The 22963-nt window shown below is 52.4% G+C and overlaps 2 protein-coding genes across 4 annotated transcripts in view; one reads left to right on the top strand and one right to left on the bottom strand.

Annotated features, from left to right (window-relative positions):
- The window catches only part of LOC133354767 (retinoic acid receptor RXR-alpha-B-like), a 143857-nt gene that overhangs the window by 59574 nt on the left and 61320 nt on the right, over positions 1-22963 (bottom strand). Inside the window, exon 1 of one of the 3 annotated variants that reach the window (XM_061571866.1) lies at positions 10960-11127. The exons of the other annotated variants lie outside the window; for them this stretch is intronic. Within the exon in view, the coding sequence (XP_061427850.1) occupies positions 10960-10993 (34 nt within the window). The 5' untranslated portion in view covers positions 10994-11127. Of the gene's footprint in view, positions 1-10959; positions 11128-22963 lie in introns of those variants that run through there. 3 annotated transcript variants of the gene reach the window in all.
- Positions 11521-13844, top strand: LOC133354768 (uncharacterized). Its single transcript, XM_061571871.1, has 2 exons — positions 11521-12903; positions 13759-13844. The coding sequence occupies exon 1, from the start codon at positions 11793-11795 to the stop codon at positions 12843-12845; it is 1053 nt and encodes a 350-aa protein (XP_061427855.1). The 5' UTR covers positions 11521-11792; the 3' UTR covers positions 12846-12903; positions 13759-13844.

Below are 22963 nucleotides of genomic sequence, written 5' to 3'. Positions count from 1 at the left end.
TAACCCGTAAAAACAAAGTTTTTCACTATAAATCCTTTATATGCGTGGCGGCTAGAGTCCTCTCGTCCTCTGGCTTGAGATGGCTGCCACCTATGGGTCAGATGATTGCATGGCAGCATTAAGCAATTGGTAATTAAATATAATATTTTTGTCCTAAAAAGTGTAAAATTTTGGAACAAAATTTTCACAAACATTAATTGTCACGCACAACGAGTCTGTGTGGAAAATGTCAGCTCGATTGGATCACGGGAAGTGGGTTAAAAAACGACCGAAAGATTTGCACGGCCCTAAGCAAGCAAGCAAGTGAACTTAATATAAAGGATTTAAAAAAGAGAGAGAACCCCGATTGATGAGCGCCTCTGCGGAGTTTCTTCCAGGGCTGTTCCCCCCCACAGGGACTCAATTGTTTATAAATACAACGTCTGTAACGTCCGTTACATTAATCAATGTAACGTCTATTACATTAATCAATGTAACGTATCTTACATTAATCAATGTAACGTCTGTTACATTTATAAATGTAACGTCTGTTACATTAATCAATGTAACATCTGTAACGTCTGTTACATGTATCAATGTAACGTTTGTAACGTATGTTACATGTATCAATGTAACGTTTGTAACGTATGTTACATGTATCAATGTAACGTCTGTAACGTCTGTTACATTAATCAATGTAACATCTGTAACGTCTGTTACATGTATCAATGTAACGTTTGTAACGTCGGTTACATCATCAATGTAACGTCTGTAACGTCTGTAACATTAATGTAACGTCTGTGAATGCGCTGGTAGTACGTCGGCAAAATAGTGACGTTGAAATTAACGCCTCTTAATAAATAAAAATATTTGTCAAAACCGCACCCGGGTGTCTGTGCGGTTTTAATCGATGAGAGCCACCACGCGGAAGAGCCTCAATTACAAAAATTACATTTCATAAAAGCTGACGATAAAAATTGAGCATTCATAAACTCGATGACCTGGGTCGTGTTAAAATCCAGTTTGATTTATTTAAATTGCATGCATTTATATTGTAGAATGTCTTTGAGTGCGGCCATTAATCCATTTACTTGAATTAATCGCGTTTATGTGTGTTTATGTGTGTGTGTGTGCGTGAATGTGTGTGTGTGTGGTTAGCAGAGTTGGCTACGTATGGCGTAGCGGTTAACACGCTGCGCTACGAACCCGGCGACCCGAGTTAGATTTCTGCTCGCAGCCAACACCAGAGACGATGATCTGAACTGGTCTTGGGCATCCCCCTCGGTCGACTCAGCCTCAAATGATTACCCGGTGTGACGCAAAAATATCGCCACTGGGGAGACAAAGGCGGCCGGGCGTGGTGTTGGCCACCCACCCCCTCGTATGCCGTGCCGGCCTTCATAGGTCCTCACTAACGGCACTTGCCCCAAAAGTCTGTTCTCGGCTATACAGGGGTATCTTTGTCTTTTCGTGGTGAGCGCAATGCGCTATGAACCCAGCGACCCGAGTTTAATTCCCCATCACGGGTAACATCGCTGCGGAGAGAAAGGCGGCCGAGTGTGGTGCTGACCACAACACCCGTCCTCGTGTGCCGTGCCGGCCTGCACGGGTGCTCGCGAACAGCACTTGCCCCAACAGCGTGTGTGGGCTACACGGAGGATCTCTATCTTTTTTGGTGTTTGTCCATTTGTGCATCTCGGCATGCGCACGTTTGTGTGCGAGTGTGCACACGCGTGCGAGTGTATACGCGTGCGTATTTTAGAAAGAGCCGTTATTGTTTGTTTACGGACTGGGTGACTTGCGACGAGTCATTTACATATGCCACAGACAACATGATTTAATTTAAGGTCTCCATCTGTTTCGCGTGCGGAGGCAGATACCAGACAACACCAACACCTTTACTCATGCCGCCAATCGGAGTCCGTCGCGGTCCATCACGTCTCACGGTCGCTGTCCTTTATTCTGGCGAGGTGAATGCTCATTGTGGTTCGTTATTTCCCGTGATCGATCCTCCTTTAGTGAGCCACACGGGACGCAAATTAGATTCGTTGGCGTTGATAATCAACATCGTTTATTCAACTTGGTGAGAGTCGATTCCAGCGGAAAGCTCTTCCACGGAAAGTTATGGATCTCTGAGTCTGTGGACGTTTTTAAAATGCGTCTTTAAACCTATTTGCACGTTTCCGCTTATTCAACGTTGAGTTAATTTAGTAAATTATTCTTAAAATGTAATTATAGTATTATTTTAATGCTGAGTGTCTGCTGCTGCGGTGTTCTGCAGAGCGCTTGATGAAAAGCGCGACATGAATGTTAGAAAGCCGTCTGGTGTGGACCAATCGTTTCAAGGGCAATGCATCATCTATTATAATCAGTGTGTTTTTTTTTGCATTCTGACCACAAGTATTGTGGTTAATGCAGACATGAGTCCTTGTAAAATGTTTCAGTTTGGTGTTTTAACATCTTAACACCTGTTTTGTTGCCAGAAAAAAAGGGGGAAAACTTATTTCCATAAATGGAATTATTATGATCATTATTATTCCAGTTTTAATGACCGTCAATAAACATTCACCTGGTTGAAACCTCTCTGGGCCAGGCGAGAACCCGTTGTGATCCACGATTCTCCTTGCGATTCAACACCTTTATTACTCGAAGCAGGTGAGAATGTGGCCGGAGTGAACGGCTGTCATGGGAGAGCTCGCCGATCCCCGTGACGCCGCAGCGGAGCGAGTGATCGTCTGGCACCAGGAAGAAGACAGAGGCCGGACGAATCGGAGTGAAACGTTCAGGCCCCTCCGCAGCGCGAGTGGCCACAACCTGCCGCCTCGCAGCACGGAGGGCCTGGGTTCGATTCCCGGCTAGGACGCCTTTCGGTTTGGTGTTTGTATGTCCTCGCACTGCGCTACGAACCTGGCGACCGGAGTTCGAATTCGGCTCACAGCCACCAACAGTCTTGATAATTATCTGAACGGGTCCTGGGCCTTCCCTCGGTCGACTCAAACGAGTACCTGGCGAAGTTTGTAAAAAAATCGCCACCGGGGAGACAAAGGCGGCCAGACATGATGCTGGCCATCCACCCCATTGTGTGCCGTGCCGGCCTTCATCGGTGCCACTCGCTAACAGTGCTTGCCCCAACAGTCTGTGAAGGCTACACGGGGGATCTTCGTCTTTTTATGTCCTCTCCCCCACTGTCCTGCGTGGGTTTCCTCCGGATTATCTTTGTGACTCCCACGGCTCCAAGAAAGTCAACAGTACCCGGTATTGTCACCAAACCTTCCCAATGCTGAAATGTGACCTCGCAATTGGGATCACAGCAGCAGCAGCGACGTCACCCCCCCCCCGCCTCCCGACTGCGAGAACTGGGCAGGACTCTCCCGAAAAAGAGTCTTGAGCCTCGGTGAGGGCCTTCCTGCATAAACGCCGCCGATTGTCACAGTTGGCTGCGTACGGTGAGGCAGAAGTTCAACGCACGTACGTATTGTACATATTTACCAATGAAGCGTAATACGAACAATAAATAGTAAACACTAGCGTGGGCCGGTGCCTATCATAACCCATTGTAGAAATTCGAAATTCCTATGGGTGGGGGGCAGATATGGGTTGAGACCACACCCCAACCGGGATCTGAGCTCGAGGTGAGGCAAACGGAGACCGATAGGCAGCAGAAAAGGCAGAGACAGAGACCGGTGGACAGAGGGGGTGCCAAGGTGGGTAGGAGATGCTCACTCCCTCACCTGCTATGCAGGAGGTCGTCGTTTTAATCCTGACCCTGACGCCTGTTGTATATTTGGAGTTTGCGTGATCACGTTGATTTTTCTGTGGCTCCTCCAGTTTTCCCTCCACATTGAGAATCAACGTGCGTTTGGAGCATTTGGCTGCTATAAATGTCCACATGATAATAATCCACTTCGTTGAGATATCATTTGTGTGCCAGGTCGCTTCTGAAAGAGAGCTATATAACTCAATGGGCCTTACCTGGCGAAATATTTTTTTTTAGTTTTAGTTTATAGTGAAAGAGAAAGAAATAGAGATATGGTAAAGTAAACAGGGAATCAGAAAGGGGCTAGAGAGAGACAAGCAGATGGACAATCTGCGCCACGGCAGCTCCCGTCCAAATCTGCCGTATTCGATAAAATACCGGGGGGGAGGGGGGGGATGCTGCGTGGGCTGCCCGTTACAGACGATGGCTTCCTTCAGCGGAGCGAGGGTCGGGCAGCCGGACGGAACGGAGGGATCCGACGGACGGAAATTTATTTCGGTCGGGCGGCTGCGCCGAACGGCATGGGTGGGGGGCGGTGGTTGCAATGCCGCGGGTGGAGCGGTGGCGCAGCGGTTGGCACATCCCCGCTACGAACCGGGCGGGGCACGAAGTTGCGATTCTCTGGCTCAGGGCCACCGACACCGGTGACGAACGTCTGCACCGGTCCTGGGCCTCGCCTAGGTGGATGCGGCCTCGAATGAGCACCCGGTGCGGTGCGGAAACATCGCCGCTGGGGATACAAAGGCGGCCGGGTGCGGTGCCGGCCACCCCAAACCCCGAGTGCGCCGTGCGGGGCCTTCATAGGCGCTCGCACTCACAGCACTCGCCCCAACAGTCTGTTAGGGCTACGCGGTGCATCTTTGTCCTTTGTGTAAGGCCGCGAGAATGGTGGTGGGCGGACCGCTGAGCCTTCTTCCATGTCACCCCCTCCCCCTCCTCCTCGCCCCAATAAAATGGAACAACAGCTGAGAGAACGTGTTCAAGGAAGCACGTTTTGGCATTACACCGAGAGACAGAGGAACAGCACGCGCGGAAACAAACAAGTCCGAGAGAGACGTCGCGTCGATCGCTCGGGAACGTGAGTGGGGCTCGTTGGGGGGGGGGGGGGGGGGGTGACAGCCGGTGGTCGAGGCAGGGATGCGGGGAGACGGATCGTTTTGGTCGCGAGATGCTGAGCTGATGATCACGATGTAACACGATTTTTGTTCCTGGGTAGTAAGAGTTATTTTCTAATTGCTTATTCCTCAAAAGAACAGAAAGTGGCTATTATCATTCCCCACAAACTTTTCTTTTGTGACGAGGACTTTATGTGAACGAAAGGCACAAATGCACCCCACGTTTTCTCATTGAAAATAGGTACATTTCTAAAAATGTGTTACACAGTATTCTTGGTTCTTTTGGTAAAGTCACGTAGATAGAACATTTAAATAAAAATTGAATAAAAAAAAACATTTTAATAAAAGCAAAAAACCACAGTGGTTTTTTGCTTTTATTTTTAATTTAATTCAATTTTTATTTTCTATCTACGTGACTTTACCGAAAGAACCAAGAGTATGAATTCCTGCAGTCACGAAAGTTTTAAGTCAAGATTGTTCCACAGCGTTATTAATGGAGTGGATTATTCACTTGGCTTTTGTGTCCTGGTCACAGAAGCAAAGTTTGTTGGGAATCATCGCCAGTTTCTGTACTTGAGGCATAAGCAATAAGAAAATAACACTTACTGCCCAGGAACAAAAGAAAAAACATTTTGTTACACAGTGTGATGGAGACAGCCGGGGGCAGGAGGGGGGGGGGGGCTGGCAGCGACAGTGAATTTCCAACAGCATCGCCGCCGCAAGAAGTTGTTCTCAAGTGATCGGACTGCATTGACGCGACAATACCGAGCGTGCCGACTGTCAATTTGTCCACGCCACGCAGATTGTGACGGCGACGACGGCGGTCGGGTTGAGTCGACTCGCCGCCCGGGAATTTAACTCTCGCTTTGTGAGGTTGTAGTGAGCAGAGTGTTTTTTTTCTGAGCACGGGGCCAGCCAGCTGATAGCAGCCAAAGCAGAGCCACACAACGTGTACGTGTGCGTACGTACGTGGCAAGATGTTAAGTACCTCGCCAGGTATACAGGTGTTCGATAATATACGTTTTTGTGGGCTAGATTGCGTAAATATAAATGTGTCGTTAAACCCGCCACCATCGGACACAGCCAATTAGTCAGGTTTGTTACGTAAACAGAACGTGCCAATTCGTTACTATGACAACGCACCTATATTACGGATGATATTGGTTGCGAAAGCCTACGTGTTAAACATTCAGGAGATTGTGGGTTCGATCCTGACCCTGACGCCTGCTGTGTATTTGGAATTTTGCGTGTTCTCTCTTCCCGTGGTGGTCGCGTGGATTTGTCTCCGGGTCGTCCGGTTTTTCCCTCCACATTGAGCATTCAGAGTATTTGGCGGCGGATACATTTCCACGTGATAAGCCACTTTTTGTACAGCGATCATTTGTGGTGGCCAGGTCACTTCTGAAAAAGAGCTAAACAGCTCAGTGAGCCTTACCTGGTAAAATAAACAAAGTAAATCGTTGATGTATATTGAACTTCTTTCGCACCGTACGTAGCCACCAGTGCTACATCGGAGGTGCGGTGGGTGGACAACAAACTAAAATAAAGCATTTCTCGAGAAAGGATTTAGGTGTTAAAGTGCACACCTGAAAGTGCCACGCGATGCGGTGACCGTCTGCCTTCGACGGCTCAGGAAGTGAAGTCTGAGCATTTCTCATCGCGCACCATCACGAGTCCCAGCCCGCCACGAATGCGTGCGTTCAGCGCACGCCGTTAAGCCCTTCGGAACGACACCCGTTTTACGTATTCTTTCATAACTTGGCTCGGGCTTCGCTAGTAAGTCGTTCCGCCAGTAACAACTCGTTCCGCTAGTAACAACTCGTTCCACTAGTAAGTCGTTCTGCTAGTAAGACGTTCCACTAGTAAGACGTTCTGCTAGTAAGTCGTTCTGCTAGTGACAAGTCGTTCCGCTAGTAAGTCGTTCTACTAGTAAGATGTTCTGCTAGTAAGTCATTTCCGCTAGTGACAAGTCGTTCCGCTAGTGACAAGTCGTTCCGCTAGTAAGTCGTTCCGCTAGTAACAAGTCGGTCCGCTAGTAACAACTCGTTCCGCCAGTAACAACTCATTCCGCTAGTGACAAGTCGTTCCGCTAGTAAGACGTTCCGCTAGTAAGTCGTTGCGCTAGTAACAAGTCGGTCTGCTAGTAACAACTCATTCCGCTAGTGACAAGTCGTTCCGCTAGTAAGACGTTCCGCTAGTAAGTCGTTGCGCTAGTAACAACTCGTTCCGCCAGTAACAACTCATTCCGCTAGTGACAAGTCGTTCCGCTAGTAAGACGTTCCGCTAGTAAGTCGTTGCGCTAGTAACAAGTCGGTCTGCTAGTAACAACTCGTTCCGCTAGTGACAAGTCGTTCCGCTAGTAAGATGTTCTGCTAGTAAGTCATTCCGCTAGTAACAAGTCGGTCTGCTAGTAACAACTCGTTCCGCTAGTAACAAGTCGGTCTGCTAGTAACAACTCGTTCTGCTAGTAACAAGTCGTTCCGCCAGTAACAAGTCGTTCCGCCAGTAACAAGTCGTTCCGCCAGTAACAAGTCGCTCTGCCAGTAACAAGTCATTCCTTCAGTAACAAGTCGTTCCGCCAGTATCAAGTTGTTCCGCTAGTAACAAGTCGTTCCGCCAGTAACAACTCGTTCCGCTAGTAACAAGTTGTTCCGCCAGTAACAACTCGTTCCGCCAGTAACAATTCGTTCCGCCAGTAACAAGTCGTTCCGCCAGTAACAAGTCGTTCTGCCAGTAACTAGTCGTTCCGGGTCTTCGGGGTGTCCGGAGAGCCCCGAGACGGCGCTTGGGGCCGCATTGCACCCCGCTGGATCCCCGTGGAGCTGCAGTGGCGCCGCCACCACCACCACCACCACGCGCTGCAGCCTGCAGCGTTGTCCCACAAAACCACCCACACGAGTCGCTGCGGCCGCCCCCCCCCCCCCCAATAACCCGCACCGATGGGGGGAGGGTGAGGGGGGGTCACTCGGCACAATCCCCAGAACGAGCGCACGGCGAGCTTCTCTCCACGGAGCAGTCGCCGCCCGCAGCGCCACGGCCAGGGCGGCAGGGAGGGGACGTGGCCGTTGGGGGGGTGTCGTGGGGGTCCGGGCACCCTCACCCCACCCACCCCAGTAGTTTGTGATGTGGCCAGGAGAGACACCCACAACACGTTGCCTTCACTCGACACAAGTGGTGGGAAGTGCCACGATCCCCCCCAGTCCACGGCACGATCGCCGTCCCGCCACGTGGTACTCGCGTGTCGTTCCTGCGTGGCGGCTACATTAAGCCGATCAGCAGTTTGAATATTTCCATCCGGACCTACTCGATGGCCTCCGGGACGGCCACGTGTGCACGTCAGTTGTTGTCCCCCGCACCTCTCCGATTAGCACGGTTGGCTTACGTGCGGCGAGAGAGAAATTCAACGTCGAGAGGTCTCACCCGATGCCGCTCCGCGATTTGAAACGCGAAGCCAAAGGGGACTGCTCTGTGACTCGCCGTTCGCGCGCGAGGCCACCGTGCGTTGTGGGGCCACCGGCGAACAATGCTCCCCAGTTTCATTCCACCGACCGTACCTCGGCTCGAGTTCACGACGTCCGTTTCGCCGACACGGCGGCAGCATTCAAGGTGACGCGATGGGGGCTCATCGCGAGAGGGGGGCTGCCGTCTCCCACCCAACGGAGTCCACGGAGCCCACGGCGGACGGCCCCAGAATAAATGCCCCTGCTCGAGACCCAAAAATCGAGGCGCCTCCTGGCTTTGAAATTCCTCCTTCCTCCTCATCGAAGACACCGGTGGTGTGACCATCAACCTCATCGGAGCGTCGTCAACAGGCCGATGCGAACATCTCCACAGCAGTGCAATTGTGACGATGCAGACCGCACACTATGGACCACAGACTAGACCACTGTAATGTCTGTGCTCCTTCGACGGAGGAGGAATAGCAAAGCGACACAAACTCACTCCTGAAGTCCTCCCGTGCTAGTGAGTAGACCTCGACATCGGCATTTAGCTATTGAATCACATTGCCATTGTTCCCGAGAAACATAATCTTGTAACCCCAGAGGTGTGATGACGATGATGATAATGAGTTGTTCAACTCTTGCCCAGGGATTGAACTCGCGACAACCCGACTCCGAGTTTAACTCTGCCACCAGAGACCCTGGCCCCTTTCTAACAATATCACAACGGAAAGTACTACGCTAGACGCTGGATATAAGCACACCTTATATATGCACAAATAACTATTAAAACATTAGTAAATAACACCATGTGGCCTTCGACGGAAAACAATATAATATTGAGCAATGACCCATCTTAGCAGCACGCACGCAGAGAGGCCAGAGACACAGAATGGAGAATAGTTGGGAGACTCATGTTACCATACTATTGTCCACATAAGCACAGTTCGGATTAAGGCAACACCGGCTTACAAGACACTGGCTTCTGATACAGGCACACTGTTGCTGATAGAAGCGCAGCTGGCCACGCTCCCAAGGGGGGGGGGGGTGTGTGCTTCGATCCAGCCTCTCATCTACTTGTTTTTTCCGTATATGTATGTATGTTCGACTTTTTTCACACCGTACGTAGCCAACCGCGCTAATCGGAGGTGCGGGGGAAGGACAACACACGATGAGTCTCTGTGTGAGTTTATGGGTCTCTGTGAGTCTATGGGTCTCTGTGTTAGTCTATGGGTCTCTGTGTGAGTCTATGTATGTATGTTGAACTTCCTTCGCACCGTACGTAGCCAACCACCGCTCATCGGAGGTACGGGGGGAGGGGGAAGGACAACAAACTAAACACAAAAAGGAGTTGTAAATAAATGGGTATGTCGATCTATAGATGATTTAAAAATGCAGCGGCTTTGTAATATCGGAAGAAGCGTTCCAGACGAGCTCAGTGCCTGAAATCCAGTTCTTAATAATTATTTTAGAAATGCACGGAAGCAAACTTTCACCGCTGTTGTCGATGACCACAGTGTCAATGTAAACACTCGATTCAAGTGCTCGTTGCGGGCCAGAGGCTCGTGGTGAAAACGGAATGAGAAAAGCGTTCAACCCGGAGCGTCTCCATGCCCCCTACGAGCCATGGGGGCAGCGCCCACCTCCTCCGAGCCAGCTGGTGGCGATTCCACATTGCCATGACGGCACCGGATCTCTCTCAAGCCCCCCCAAAAAAAGACAAGCGTTGACTCCGCTTCCCAGAAAATGCGGCTGTGACAATAAAAATAAAAAGAGACCGCCCGTTTTGACGCAGCGGCCGCGTCAGCGGTGTCCCGGTTGGCGCGTGGGCCGCATCGAACCGTGACCGCGGCGTCAAAGCATCGCCAATTTCTCTCAATATCACAACGGAAAGTACCGCGCTAGACGCTGGATATGAGCACACCTTATACGTGCACAGACAACCAAGTACCACGCCAGCCTCGGCAGACTGCCTCGGGTTCGCGACGTTCATGAGCATCCGTCGGGCCGGGTCAGTCACCGCGGATGAGACCGGCACCACATGCAGACCGATGTGCTGCGCTTGTTATTCCGCTTTTGTTAGCAGGCACCTGTTAATGGTGAAGGTGTCCACACGCTGCAGCGGAGCGGCCGCCGTTCTCACTGCAAAGTCAACTGGCGGAAGGCCCCGGGGATAAGTTCACGTGTCACTCGCAAGGCGAGGATCGTCACACGGGTGGGAACGAACCCAAGTTTAACTATTGAAATTATTAAACTAAACAATGTTTTTCTTTTACCAGGGTAAGGAGGCCCCACTGAGCGACAGAGCTCTTTTTCCAGAAGGAACATGGCCACAATTGATCGTTCAACGAAGTGGCTTATCATCGTGTGGAAATGTATCGTGGCTTAATACTCTAAACCGAAGGAACGGAAAAAAATCCACGCGACTACAGGGAGAGCGAGAGAGAACATGCAGACGCCAAATATACAACAGCAGGCGTCAGGGTCGGGATCGAATCCACGACCTCCTGTACATCAGGCGAGGGAGTTAATATCTCCTCGCCACCGTGGCGCCCGAACGCGATGGTAGTGTTGCGCTCGCCGAACGACTGTGCGACCACTCCCGCCCCCCCCCCCCCCCCCGACACACACACACAGACGGAGCGACGAACAAACGTGCCCTCCTCACCATAGTGCGAGGAGAAGGACCAGTATCTCTCCATGGCCGGAGGCTTCCGCGTCGGAGGCTCGCGTGTGGAGCGCGTCGACGAGTTGGGGGGCCGCTCACTCCTCCTCCTCCTTTCCCGGGCGGCGGGGAGCGCTCTCGAGTTGTCCACGGCCGCCGCAAAGCGGGACCACGAATTAAAATAAAATCTAATAAAATTAATAATAATCTCGGAAAATCGTCGAGGGCCGCTCAGAAGAGGGTCGTTGCCCCCCCCACCACCACCACCACCACCGTAGGTCCGGGTATCCGGCAGCTAAATTTATTTTTTTCCACGGAAAGCGACGTCTCCGACGGCAGCTCGGAACGCGCGACAATCCGGCGCGAGCGGCGTCCGAGTTGGAGCGGCACGAGAAGCGACGGGGCGGCTCAAGAGGCGCGAGCGTGCGCTGCGCTCCCGCGGGTCTCGCGGTGCCGACTGTACCGGCGCTCACTGCCGCGTGCGCGGCGAAGGTTTAAAGGTCGCGGAACGCTGCGATGCTGAAAAAGTGGAATGCGTCGTGTTTGTGTGTGGGGGGGTTTTGTGTGAATTCCCAGTGGCCCAACCCCACGTATCTCCGTGCCTCTGTCTCAGCCTCTCTCTGTGGTTCTGTCTCGGTCTCTCTCTGTGTGTATCTCTCAGTCTCTCTGTGTCTCTGTCTCAGGCTCTCTCTCTCTCTCTCTGTCTCTGTCCCAGGCTCTCTCTCTGTCTCTCTCTCAGTCTCTCTGTCTGTCTCTCTCTCTCAGTATCGCTCTGTCTGTCTCTCTCTCTCTCTCAGGCTCTCTGTGTGTGTCTCTCTCTCAGTCTCTCTCTCTCTATGTATCTCCTTCTCAGGCTCTCTCTGTCTGTCTGTCTCTCTCTCAGTCTTTCTGTGTGTCTCTGTCTCAGTTTCTGTCTGTCTCTGTCTCAGTCTCTCTATGTGTCTCTGTCTCAGCCTCTCTCTGTGTCTCTGTCTCAGGCTCTCTCTGTCTGTCTCTCTGTGTCTCTGTCTCTCTCTCTCTGTGTCTCTGTCTCAGTCTCTCTCTCTGTGTCTCTGTCTAAGTCTCTCTCTGTGTGTCTCTCTCTCAGTCTCTCTGTGTGTCTCTGTCTCAGCCTCTCTCTCTCTGTGTCTCTTTCTCAGGCTCTCTGTGTGTGTCTCTCTCAGTCTCTCTGTGTGTCTCTGTCTCAGTTTCTCTCTCTGTCTCCGTCTCAGTCTCTCTATGTGTCTCTGCCTCAGCCTCTCTCTGTGTGTCTCTGTCTCAGTCTCTCTCTGTGTCTCTCTCTCAGTCTCTCTCTGTGTCTCTGTCTCAGTCTCTCTCTGTGTGTGTGCCTCTCTCTCTCTCAGGCTCTATCTGTGTGTCTCTGTCTCAGGCTCTCTCTGTGTGTGTCTCTGTCTCAGTATCTCTCTGTGCCTCCTTGTGTGTCTCTCTCAGTCTCTCTCCATGTCTCTCTGTGCGTCTCTCTCAGTCTCTCTCCATGTCTCTCTGTGTGTCTCTCTCAGTCTCTCTCCATGTCTCTCTGTGTGTCTCTCTCAGTCTCTCTCCATGTCTCTCTGTGCGTCTCTCTCTCTCACACGCACAAGCACAACGGTGTCTCTCTGTCTCTCCGTCTGCGGAGTTGCGTCCGGCGTGCGAAGCACCGCGCACGCCAGACGATGACAGCTGCACGAGTCATTTCCCTTCAGGTCGCGTCGTCATCGTCGTCGTCGCGTGGCGGCGACGGAGCCGTCGCGTCGAGCTGCGCGTCCGACGGGGAGCCACGGCCTCGCCCCGCGGAGTTCGTCACCGGCGACAGTCCCGTGCACGCGGTCAACACTCCACATTCCGACGGCGGGAGCGGGTCCTTCCGTGGGGCAACCGCCGTAGACTTCCTGGCAAGGTGGTGCGGCTGAACTCGTGCTCACCCTGCCGGTGGTGGTGGCGATGCCCGGTCGAGTCGACCACCGATCGGTGCGTGAACTCTCGGCCCTCGCGATTGTGGGTGAAACGCTCCGACCACAGGGCCACCCCCGCCACGGTTGTGAAACAACGAGCCGATGCCGTTTAGCCGGGGTTCGCACATCTCATTAGCACGCAGCGGGTGGAGCGGTCGCGGACAGGATTAACGCACCGCCTTCATCCTTGGATAGCCATCGAACAAGGACGGCCACTGCATCGCGGCGCTGTCAGATGGGCTTCTGCGGCCATGTGGAATGCTCTTCCTTCCGATACTAGGAAGCCGCTGCAGCCATGCACTTTTAAAGCATCTAGATTGAAAACTCATTCCTTTCAAAATGCTTTTCGTGTTTAGTTTGTTGTCCTTTGCCCACACCTCCGATTAGCACGGTTGGCTATATACAGTGCGGAAGACGTTCAACCAACATACGCACGCACGCACTTGCCACCTGAAGGATTTTTTTAAATAATTTCTCTGAAGACTCTCTTCCAAGACAGCCTTGTGACAAACGGACGAAACGCAGTGGGAGATTTCCGAATGGATTCTCCAACTCAAGAAGCCGCGATTAAAAATCATTTGTAAAGTAATTAATCTAGAAACATCTCAGCGCTCTGGTTTTTCCTTCCACATTTAGAAACATGCATTGAGATTTTTGTTTGATTAATTTGATGCTGTACATTTTCACGTGACAAGTAGCTTTGCTGAGGCTATTATTTGTGGCCAGGTCGCTTCTGAAAAATAAGTCAATAGCTTGGTGAGCTTTACCTGGCAAGATAACAAATAATCGAGTTTTATTTGTATATTTTAAAGTGATTTACTTAGCCTGCCTATACTTCGCACTCCACATCGTGTTTTTGTACCGTTTACAGCTAGCTCATCGGATTCCACCAGTAGACATTAAATACTCTCCCGGATTCACGAAGCCTGAAATATCGAAGTCACTGACAAGCGGGAGAGATCGAGACTTCGTCACAGGTGGGGGGGGGGGGGCAACCGCGGCGACTTGGGGGCGGAAGGGGGGGGGGCGGAGTCGTTCCGTGGCACCGACGCCGTCCGTTGGAGGAGCCCTGGTGCCAGCGATGGCTCTCCGGGCTCGACGAGCCAGACGTGGTTCTGGCAATCCACTCGAAAGCATTTGCTGCTAGGATCCAAACGGCACGCTGCGTTTTTTGTCGACCTTCGCGAAGCGAAAACAGCAACTTGGCGCTGTGCTCAATAAATGTGTGGTGTAAAACCGCACCTGCATGGAATTATGGGTGTTTCCCATAATTCTGGCAAGCCTTAATTGTGTTTTGCAGCAATTGAATGTGTTGCGTTCATGTGTTACCTTCAACGCGTTTAACTGGATGTTTTGTTTGTATTTCTTCGGTTCAGTCATTGACGACTGGACTGACTCCACCAACGCCTCGCTGCATTGGGGAACCCCAGAGGGGGGGGGGGGGTATTGATCAGGGGCGGCTGTAGCCCCGATCCAAACCCAGCAGCACCGGCTGAACCGGTCATCAACGGCTCTCGTGAGACACCCAGCCGCTCCTGAAGTTCACGCGCGCGCGCACGGCAAGATTTCACGGCCTGATTACGCGCCCGCTCGCCCCGACCCACGCCACGCAGAGCCGGCACCGCGATCCACGCAACGCCGCGGCTCTCGGGTTCGCCGGTTCAATGCCCACCGTTGCGCTCCCGTCAAAATCACGAATCGAATCGGGGGCGAACCAATCGACTGCTTACGAGTCTCACGCGCATTACGTCGCATGCGTCAATGGGGTTTGCTCTCCAGCACACCGGTGGGCTGACCCAGTAACTACTTGGGCACGTTCTGTTGACGTGACAAACCTTTACTGGTTGGCTGTGTCGGGTGGTCGCGGGTTAACGACACATTTATACTTACGCAATCTAACCCAAAAAAAACATTTATTATAAACGTGAGTTACGGTATATATATTTTTTGCTGCCGTGCCAGCAGCGTGAGGCGTTAGGCGACCACCGCTGCAGGATGTGTGAGGGAGCGGTCGTGCAAGGGGTTGTTAGCGCCGTGCGTTATGAACCTGGCACAGACGAATTTGATGCCCGGCCAGGACAAAGTGGCGGCGAGCACGACACCTGAACTGTTCCGTGTGCCCCGTCCGCTTCAACAAACACGCGCTGGCCAACGCGGTGAAGTATGGCCGAGCGACCCACGTGACTGACATGGCGTGCGGAGGCCCTTGTGCAGCGGTGGGGTGATACAGGAGCTGGCGGAGGTGCACAAGAGCCCACAGCTTCACTCCGCTTTCATATTCTATACGTCTGTCCCGACTGCAGATCCTGCACGCGCCACGCACAGTGGCGGAGGGGGAATCGATGCGCGAGCAGAGCCATGACCCACTGCCCCAGGTCGCGCTTGCAAATGAGACTCCTCATAGCCTCTGAGTTCCTCTCGCCTGGTTCAACGAAAAATACACTTGAACCCCCCCCGAATCGCGACCCCCTTTCAGCCAATTCGCGGAAGGGGTGAACTTTTAACGGTGCTGACCGCGGCACGGCAATGGCGGTACCGGCGGCACCGCGGCACCAAAGCCTTGTGTTGTCACGGGATTTAACCCCCCCCACGGAGAGCAGCATTTTTCTGGGTTCGACCCCTTGCCAAGGTTGATCACCTTCCGGGGCATAACATGGTGGGGGAAGAGACAAACCTCACTGATTGGCTGCGTCGAGTGGTGGCGGGTTTTGACGACACATTAATATTTACACGGTCATCTAACCCTAAAAAAAACCTTTACAATGGATATCGGTCGCGAAATCCTACTCCTGCTACGACTAAGACGCGCCAAAATGTAAAAAGAAGAATGTCTCAAAATGATGGGCGGCAGGGCGGTGCGGTCATGAGAAAGCGTGGCATCGCAGCGAGGAAGGCCTGGGTTTCCCGCCCCGGGCACCCTGTTTCTCCGTGGAGTTTCTACGTTTCTCCTGCTGTCTCCGTGAATGGGTTTCTTCCTGTAGGCTTCCGCCAAGAGATAAAACGAACGAACGAATGAACGCGCAATTGAACCGGCAATGGCCCAAACTTCCCAACGTTTCAAAATGTCACGCAGGTTCCTCGACTGGGATCACGCATGGCAGCAAAAACTTGGCAGGACCCTCCTGCAAAACTGTCTTAAGACTCTGTGATGTTGTCCTGGCTAAACAAGCGGAGCAATAATAATGATGAAAAATAACAATAGGTATTACCCTTTCTGGCAATAAAAGAGGTGTTAAAGATGTTCAAAACACATGATACCTTTTGTCTCTGTACTGTTCGCCTGCTGGGCGTCCTCTGGTCTAACACTAGTGCCGACAAGACCACAAAAGAAGGCTGTCTCTGGTTTCAAAGACAATGCATATATATCATTATCAGAGCATGTTTGTTTGCACCACAAGTGCGTGTTGTTAATGCCGACTTCGTTCCTCGCGAGAGGTTTCTATTTGGTGTTTGAACATTATAACACGAATCCTGTTTTATTACCAGAGAGGGTAAAACATATTCTTATTTTTCATCATTTTGGATATTGGCAAAAAAGGTACCATAGATGATGAACATAATAATTAATGATAATTGACCCATAAATAAACAAACAGCAAAGGGAGCAAGGTGAGCCCAGATCGATGCAATGCATCTGTGATGGCCAAATCGGCGGTGGCATTGGGATGTGTGGCAGGAGGATTCCGTCAGCTTCACAGCACCAGGCCTCGAGCTTCCGATCCGAATCGTAGGCCCAAGACAGGTCGACGAATGAGGCACCAGTCTTAAGATTTTTGTTTGTTTGTTTGTTTCAAATGCGGCTTCGGCATTTGTTGTAAGGGCCATGATCCCCCAATCGCAGCCACAGTAGCAGCAGCAGCAGCTTCTTTGTGGCCTGAACCAGGCTTGTTTCTGTGGGAGGATGGCTTCAGCGCTGGCGCAAATTGCACCCCAACATCAGGCGCTCACGGGGTTCGCAGGCCGTGCGCCGAGGCGGCAGATAACTCGTATCCGTCCAGTGCTCGCCGAGCTGCATTGGCTTCCGGTTGCCGAACGAATACGTTGCAAGGTCGCACTCATTACACACAAAGTGCTTGCCACCAATGAAGCACGATATCTTGCCGAACCCCGGTCATGCCTCGCAGCAGCAGCGGCTTGTGGCTCACCATCGAACAAAGACGGTCTCGCAGCATCGCACACTTTCAGATGCGCTTCTGCGACCGTCTGGAACGCTCTTCCGTCCGATATTAGGAAGCCACTGGAGCAATGCACTTTTAAATCATCTAGATTCATAAACGTATTTTAAAATTATTTTTGTACTAGATTGCTGTTCTTTCCACGCACCTCCGATTCGTGCAGTTGGCTAAGTAAGTTGCGAAATTAAGTTCAACATCCGTACGTACATGCAAATCGCCACAATCGGCCCCCAGAGTTTCCTGAGCTTTCAGAAAGTCGATGACCGTGGCCTCACTCCGCACTCGGGGGGGTTTTTCCGGCCCCAAGCGGCAAGTCGGTGAAAGAGGCGGCCAGGTCGTGCTGAAATCCCGAGGTCTCGCTCATCCCTGTGCCGCCCCCAACGCCGAGTCACTCGATCGAGTTGTCTGGCTCCGGATCGCTGGGTACTTTTCCAGTGTTTGCCACGATCTAAGCAGACCGGACGGAGTGGCAGATAAGCGTCGCATTGTTGCAATTCCTTACATCAAAGGGAGAGGCCGCTACCGTTGGCTGCGACGGTCGGCGCCACGCACGCCACGCACACGCGCTCGCGGAACCTGGTCCTGACGGGTCTGAACAGAAACCCGAGCGGGCCTTGCTCAAAGGAAAGACCCAACCCCGACCAATGACGCAATGCCGTCGTATTGCATCATCGGTCCACGGGGCGATGGCTCTGCTGCGGTGGTGGAGATCTGCTGGGTGCAAACGAAAGAACGCCCATTCGGCCGCTCACATTCTGGACATTGGCTGCTAAACCACGCGCTGCCATCACCGCTTTAAACGTCGCTGGGCTCCAGAGATTAGCGTGGAGCGGCTCCCAGGATGGTGGGAATTTAGTCTGGTCAATGGAGGTGAAAGGAATTGAGCAAAAGTTGAGTCTCTGTATCGAGGCTGTGGGTCAGTGTTGATGCTGTGGGTCAGTGTTGGGGCTATGTGGATCAGTGTTGATGCTGTGAGTCAGTGTTAAGGCTGTGGGTCATGGTTGAGGCTGTGGGTCAGTGTTGAGGCTGTGGGTCAGAGTTGAGGCTGTGGGTCAGTGTTGAGGCTGTGAGTCAGTGTTGATGCTGTGGGTCAGTGTTGATGCTGTGGGTCAGTGTTGAGGCTGTGGGTTCATAGGTTATTCTGAAGCTTCAAACTGGTTTTGGACAGCCTGGCAAACGCATCCCGGTGTCGATAACGGAACTGCCCCCGTGCCTTTATTTGAAGTTGTTTGATTTTAGCACCCAAAATAATTGCCGCAAATCAGTCCGCTAACGTTCTTGTGTAGGCTTCTCGGAGTGACACTTAGAAAAGTTCACGCATCGCCCCAAACGGTACAATTAATGGGCTGGCTCGGCCATGTTGAAGCCTCATGCTTCGAACAGCTTCATGCAGCGGCCCCGTCATTTCACGGCCACAAATGTCCCCGTTGGGAAGCTGCCACGACCGTGCAAAAATGCGACGGTTCGCGCGCCGGTTTAGTGCCATCTCCCGGCGGTTGAAACGGTGAGATCCACCGACCCCTTCCACCGCCTGTGTCCACCCCAGCGGTGTAAGTGGGGGTATTGCCCACTTAGTTGGTCCGCACAATCGGTGTGTCGCGTGCAGTGGGGCAAAGCGTTAGCTATTGCCACCGCTTCCAGGACGCAGTGGCCAGCGTGGAAGAGTAGGGGGGGGGCTCTTCTGACAGCAGTGGAATCAGCGGGCCAATTGCAGGGCTGCCCCTTTACCCGCTATGTCCATAGACCCTGCCTGAAAGCGCAAACCATGCTGCACGTAGCGTTTGACTCCGACGTGCTCGCCCGGCCAGGTGGCTCTGTGGATTGACGCACAACCGGCAGGCGAGTACAGCAAGTGGGTTGTTGCTGACCCGGTGGGGACAATTGTATCGCGGTCGCCTCAAACGTGTCGGGTTTATTTTTTACCTGCGCCTACTCACGTTCTGACCCGCTTCATCCTGGACATGTCTGTGAAAAAGAGCTTCATAGCTCATCGGATTCTTCCAGCATCAATACATATTCTGATTCAGATTTTCTTCAGGTTCTCCAGTTTTTTTCTTCCAGTCCAAAAAAACCAGAAACATTTTGGTCAAACAGCCATAGGCAGGACCCTCCTGAAAACGAGCCTCGAGGGTCTCCGTGCGACATTCCTGGGTCAAGTAAAGAATAAAAATCCCAAGTCAAATAGCCACCCTCCATGGAAGACGCTGGAACCGATATCGCCACGAATCCACGCGGTGGTTCACGGGCGGAGAAGCGCACTCCACTCACAAGCATGTCGCCAAGTCATGCCCAGGTCGGGGGGGGGGGGGGAGATAAAATGCCTACCACCGCTTGTGGGAAGTCACTTCGTGGGAAGCAGTTGTCCTATAGGAGACCCATAGACCCATAGCCTCACACAGAGACCCATAGCCTCACACAGAGACCCATAGCCTCACACAGAGAGCCATAGACTCACACAGAGACCCATAGCCTCACACAGAGAGCCATAGACTCACACAGAGACCCATAGCCTCACACAGAGAGCCAGTGTTTTGTCCTTCCTCCACACCTCCGATAACCACGGTTGACTACGTACGGCACGGAAGAAGCTCAACATACACACACAGACATAGCCCCTGTCTTATGAACATGGGATGTCCAGCGATGGCTCGTGAGTCGCGCGACAGGACGGAGAGACACGGACACCGCTGCGTGGACCCTCCTCACTGCGGGGAGCAGCCTTCATGAAATGCTGCCCTCAAGTGTTAGAAACAGAGGGGGCGGACACACGCAAGGCCACCCCCGGCCTGGTGCTGTTGAATTATTTAGATATTTTGGCTGCTATACATGTCCACGTGATGACAAGCCCCTTCGTTGAGCTATTGTTTGTGGGCAGGTCGCTTCTGCAAAAGAGGCGAATAGCTTGGTGGGCTTTACTTGGTGAGATAAAAACATAATTTAGGTGTTTTTAAAGTGATTTGTTTACCTTTCCTAGAGTTTTCACTCCCAGTGTCACCCAGTGCGGTAACTCATGGTGTCACCCCTCATGGTGTCTGCCCGTACGAGACCATAGAGAACCCGTAGTCATGTTTTTTGTACTAATGTTACTCGTACATCGTAAATCCCGTATATCACTGAATGTAATGGCAATAGTAGTGACATGAACAACTAGACAAATTTAAATAATACCTTAAAATTACAATATTTCCTTTAATTACTACGTACTTCTCAAAAGAGTTACTGATATGGGTTCACAAATACTAATTACCACAATATTGTAGCTAAAACACTAGAAAATTTGACAAAATCAGCGACTATAAAAACACGAGCAGCAACAAAAACAACAGCGCGTGCTGGTAGCGCGTGCAGACGAGACCACGTGACTCGAAGCGTCACTGTAACAATGACAGCTCTGAGCGGAGCGCATTAGAAGGTTCAAAAAGTAGATTAGCATAGAGCTTTAGCCTTGTAGGTATATTGATACAGTACATGTAAGCTGGGCTTACGAACAATGTTGTTGTTCTAAGTAACTACAGGGATATTTTTTTTTATATAAAAAAATTATTCTGCTGAAACGCTGCACAACAGTAGTTATAGACAGCCATGTTGGTGTCACCCCTGTGATGGTGTCACCTGGTGCGGTCCGCACCCCCCGAGTGACGCCACTGCTTCCTTGTTCTGCCCAGTGCTGATATTTACACACCACACCACGTACTCACTCGAGGCCCAGTCTACCTGGGGGGGGGGGGGGGGGGGGGGAAACCCACCACGAATCCAGACATCACTCACCACTGATGTTAGCCGTGGCCAGAAATCGACCTCAGGTCCCCGGATTCGTAGCACAGCACGCAAACCGCTGTTTCCACCGCTCAATTTAACTCCCAGGGTGCATCTCTCCACACTTCGGTGCGCACTTTTCTACACACGCGTACATCGTGAGCTGTGTTAGGTCAACGTTGCCTATCCGGCCCTATTCTGCAGCCTCCAGGGCTACTGCTGCCCACGAACGCCCATCAAGGCGAGCTGGACACACGCAGGAGTGGTGTGGCCACTGCCTGCGTCTCCCCAGTGCTGATGTTCACTCACTTCGCCGAGTGACAAATTTGAATGCCGAGTCAAGCTAGCAGTGGCCCATAACCGGTGCGTGCGCCGGACACCACTGACAGTGTCGTAGGAGTGGCCAAGAGAAGAAAAATGTTCTCATCACTGGACCAGGCTACTCAATTTTAGGCAGAACTGACCTCGAAGAGGCCCAAGCCGGGTTCAAATACCAAATAAAAAACTGAACACATTTGTCAACAACACTGCGGCCTTCAAATTTGTGCACCACTGCCAATGCAGCAGCTGCGTCACCAAATCGTGGGCTCCGACCGTCCCTTTCCAGTGACGAACAAATCAACGAATCCGTCCATTCCATAGGGAGCCCACGTGTGTCCTGCGGCTCTGCACAGCGTTCCGAGATGCCGTTGTGCTTGGAACGCCACGGAACGAATCAGCGTGGCAGACGAAGCACAGCGCAACGCAGCGCAGCGCAGTGCAGCGTGCTCCGAGTCTGTGCTGCCGTACACCCCAACCTTTGCTCAAGTAAAGGAGGAGATGGATGTCACGGCGACACGAGCGAGCCAGCAAGCCAACACAACCTCTCCCTCCCACGCAGCAGCAGCAGCGGCAGCTGCGGCGGCGCTCCGCACGCTCCGCCCCGCCACCTGTGCGCGCGCGGCGTGCAAGCCGTGCTGCGAACATTCGCACCGAGGCTGAGCGTGGCCGAGACCGCTGACCTGGCGGCACTGCGTTGGCAGCAGCAGTGCTCGGGCACAAATAATGACGGCGACTACAGATTCTTCAACAACACCGAGGCCTTCCAAGGAGAATTATTTAACAAGCGACGTTCTGGCCGTGGAGCGGCAAGCGGGTTTCCACATCGTGTCAAAGGGGCACGCCGCCTCCCCTGCACCCCCCCCCCCAATATCACGGAATTTACCCAGCAGCCCCCTTTGCGACAGCCTCACAATTTACACCGGTGGCTCCCTTGTCATCTGTAATAACAACAAGTTCAACTTGTTATGCGCTGGGCCACCATCACCCAGCAGCCGCTCGCCCTCTGGGAGGGAGCCTGGGGATGGACTCGGGGGGCGCGAGGGGGGAACCGCGGACGAGCGGTGATGAGCCGGCAGTCAAATTCCCTCCCCCCCCCCCAAAGCTCTGCTGTCCTCTGTTTATCATGGTGTTATCGGTCAATACGGGGGCAGAGAGCGAGAGTGTGTGTCGCACCCGATCGAACCACCAAGGTGTGATTACTCCACCCTTTAAGAAAACACGCGATTTGGATTAAGTGAAGAAGAAAAAAACCCAAGTTTAAATTGCGGCCACAGTTTTTTTGCCCGAGACCGTCCGCTTTTTTGCCACGCTCTGACCGCTCGGCTTTACGAACCCTTCCCTCAGCCACCTGCGATGAAACCAAATGTTCTTTTTTTCTTAAATCCTCTCAGCCACCCGTTGACTAAAGCCCGGATCTCACCCACGGCGAGTTTGATGAGTCTCTCAGCCCAGTAGGCCATGACTACACAACAACAACAACCACACCGACGTCCATAATCGTTTTAATAATAAAAAATGCTGTTCAGTCCATGGAAAATCCCGGGAGGGAGACGCAGGAGACACCTCCCCGGTTCCCTCAATTTGGCGGATTTACACCCAGCGGGCAACCGTCGTCGCCTACCGGCAGACCGCTGCCCGGCTTGCAGGCCTGGTGCCGAGTCACTTGGTGCCACACGGGGACAGCTGCCACTGGAGGTGGTGGTGCGGGGGCGGCCGGCACATCCCCGGGAACGCGCTCCGAGACGCTCCTCGGCCACAACGAGAAGAGTCAGAGTCGGAACGTCAACTCACACTGGAGGAATCCGATCGGCTATAAAGCACTTG

This window comes from Lethenteron reissneri, chromosome 48 (assembly GCF_015708825.2).
Source record: "Lethenteron reissneri isolate LAM-NWPU_2019-01 chromosome 48, ASM1570882v1, whole genome shotgun sequence".
Lineage (NCBI taxonomy): Eukaryota > Metazoa > Chordata > Hyperoartia > Petromyzontiformes > Petromyzontidae > Lethenteron > Lethenteron reissneri.
Note: the sequence above shows the minus strand (reverse complement) of the source record. Positions and strands in the feature narration are given on the sequence as shown.

Coding starts and splice junctions, on each gene's coding strand:
- LOC133354768 (XM_061571871.1), top strand. CDS start 11,793: ATGTATCTCCTTCTCAGGCTCTCTCTGTCTGTCTGTCTCTCTCTCAGT.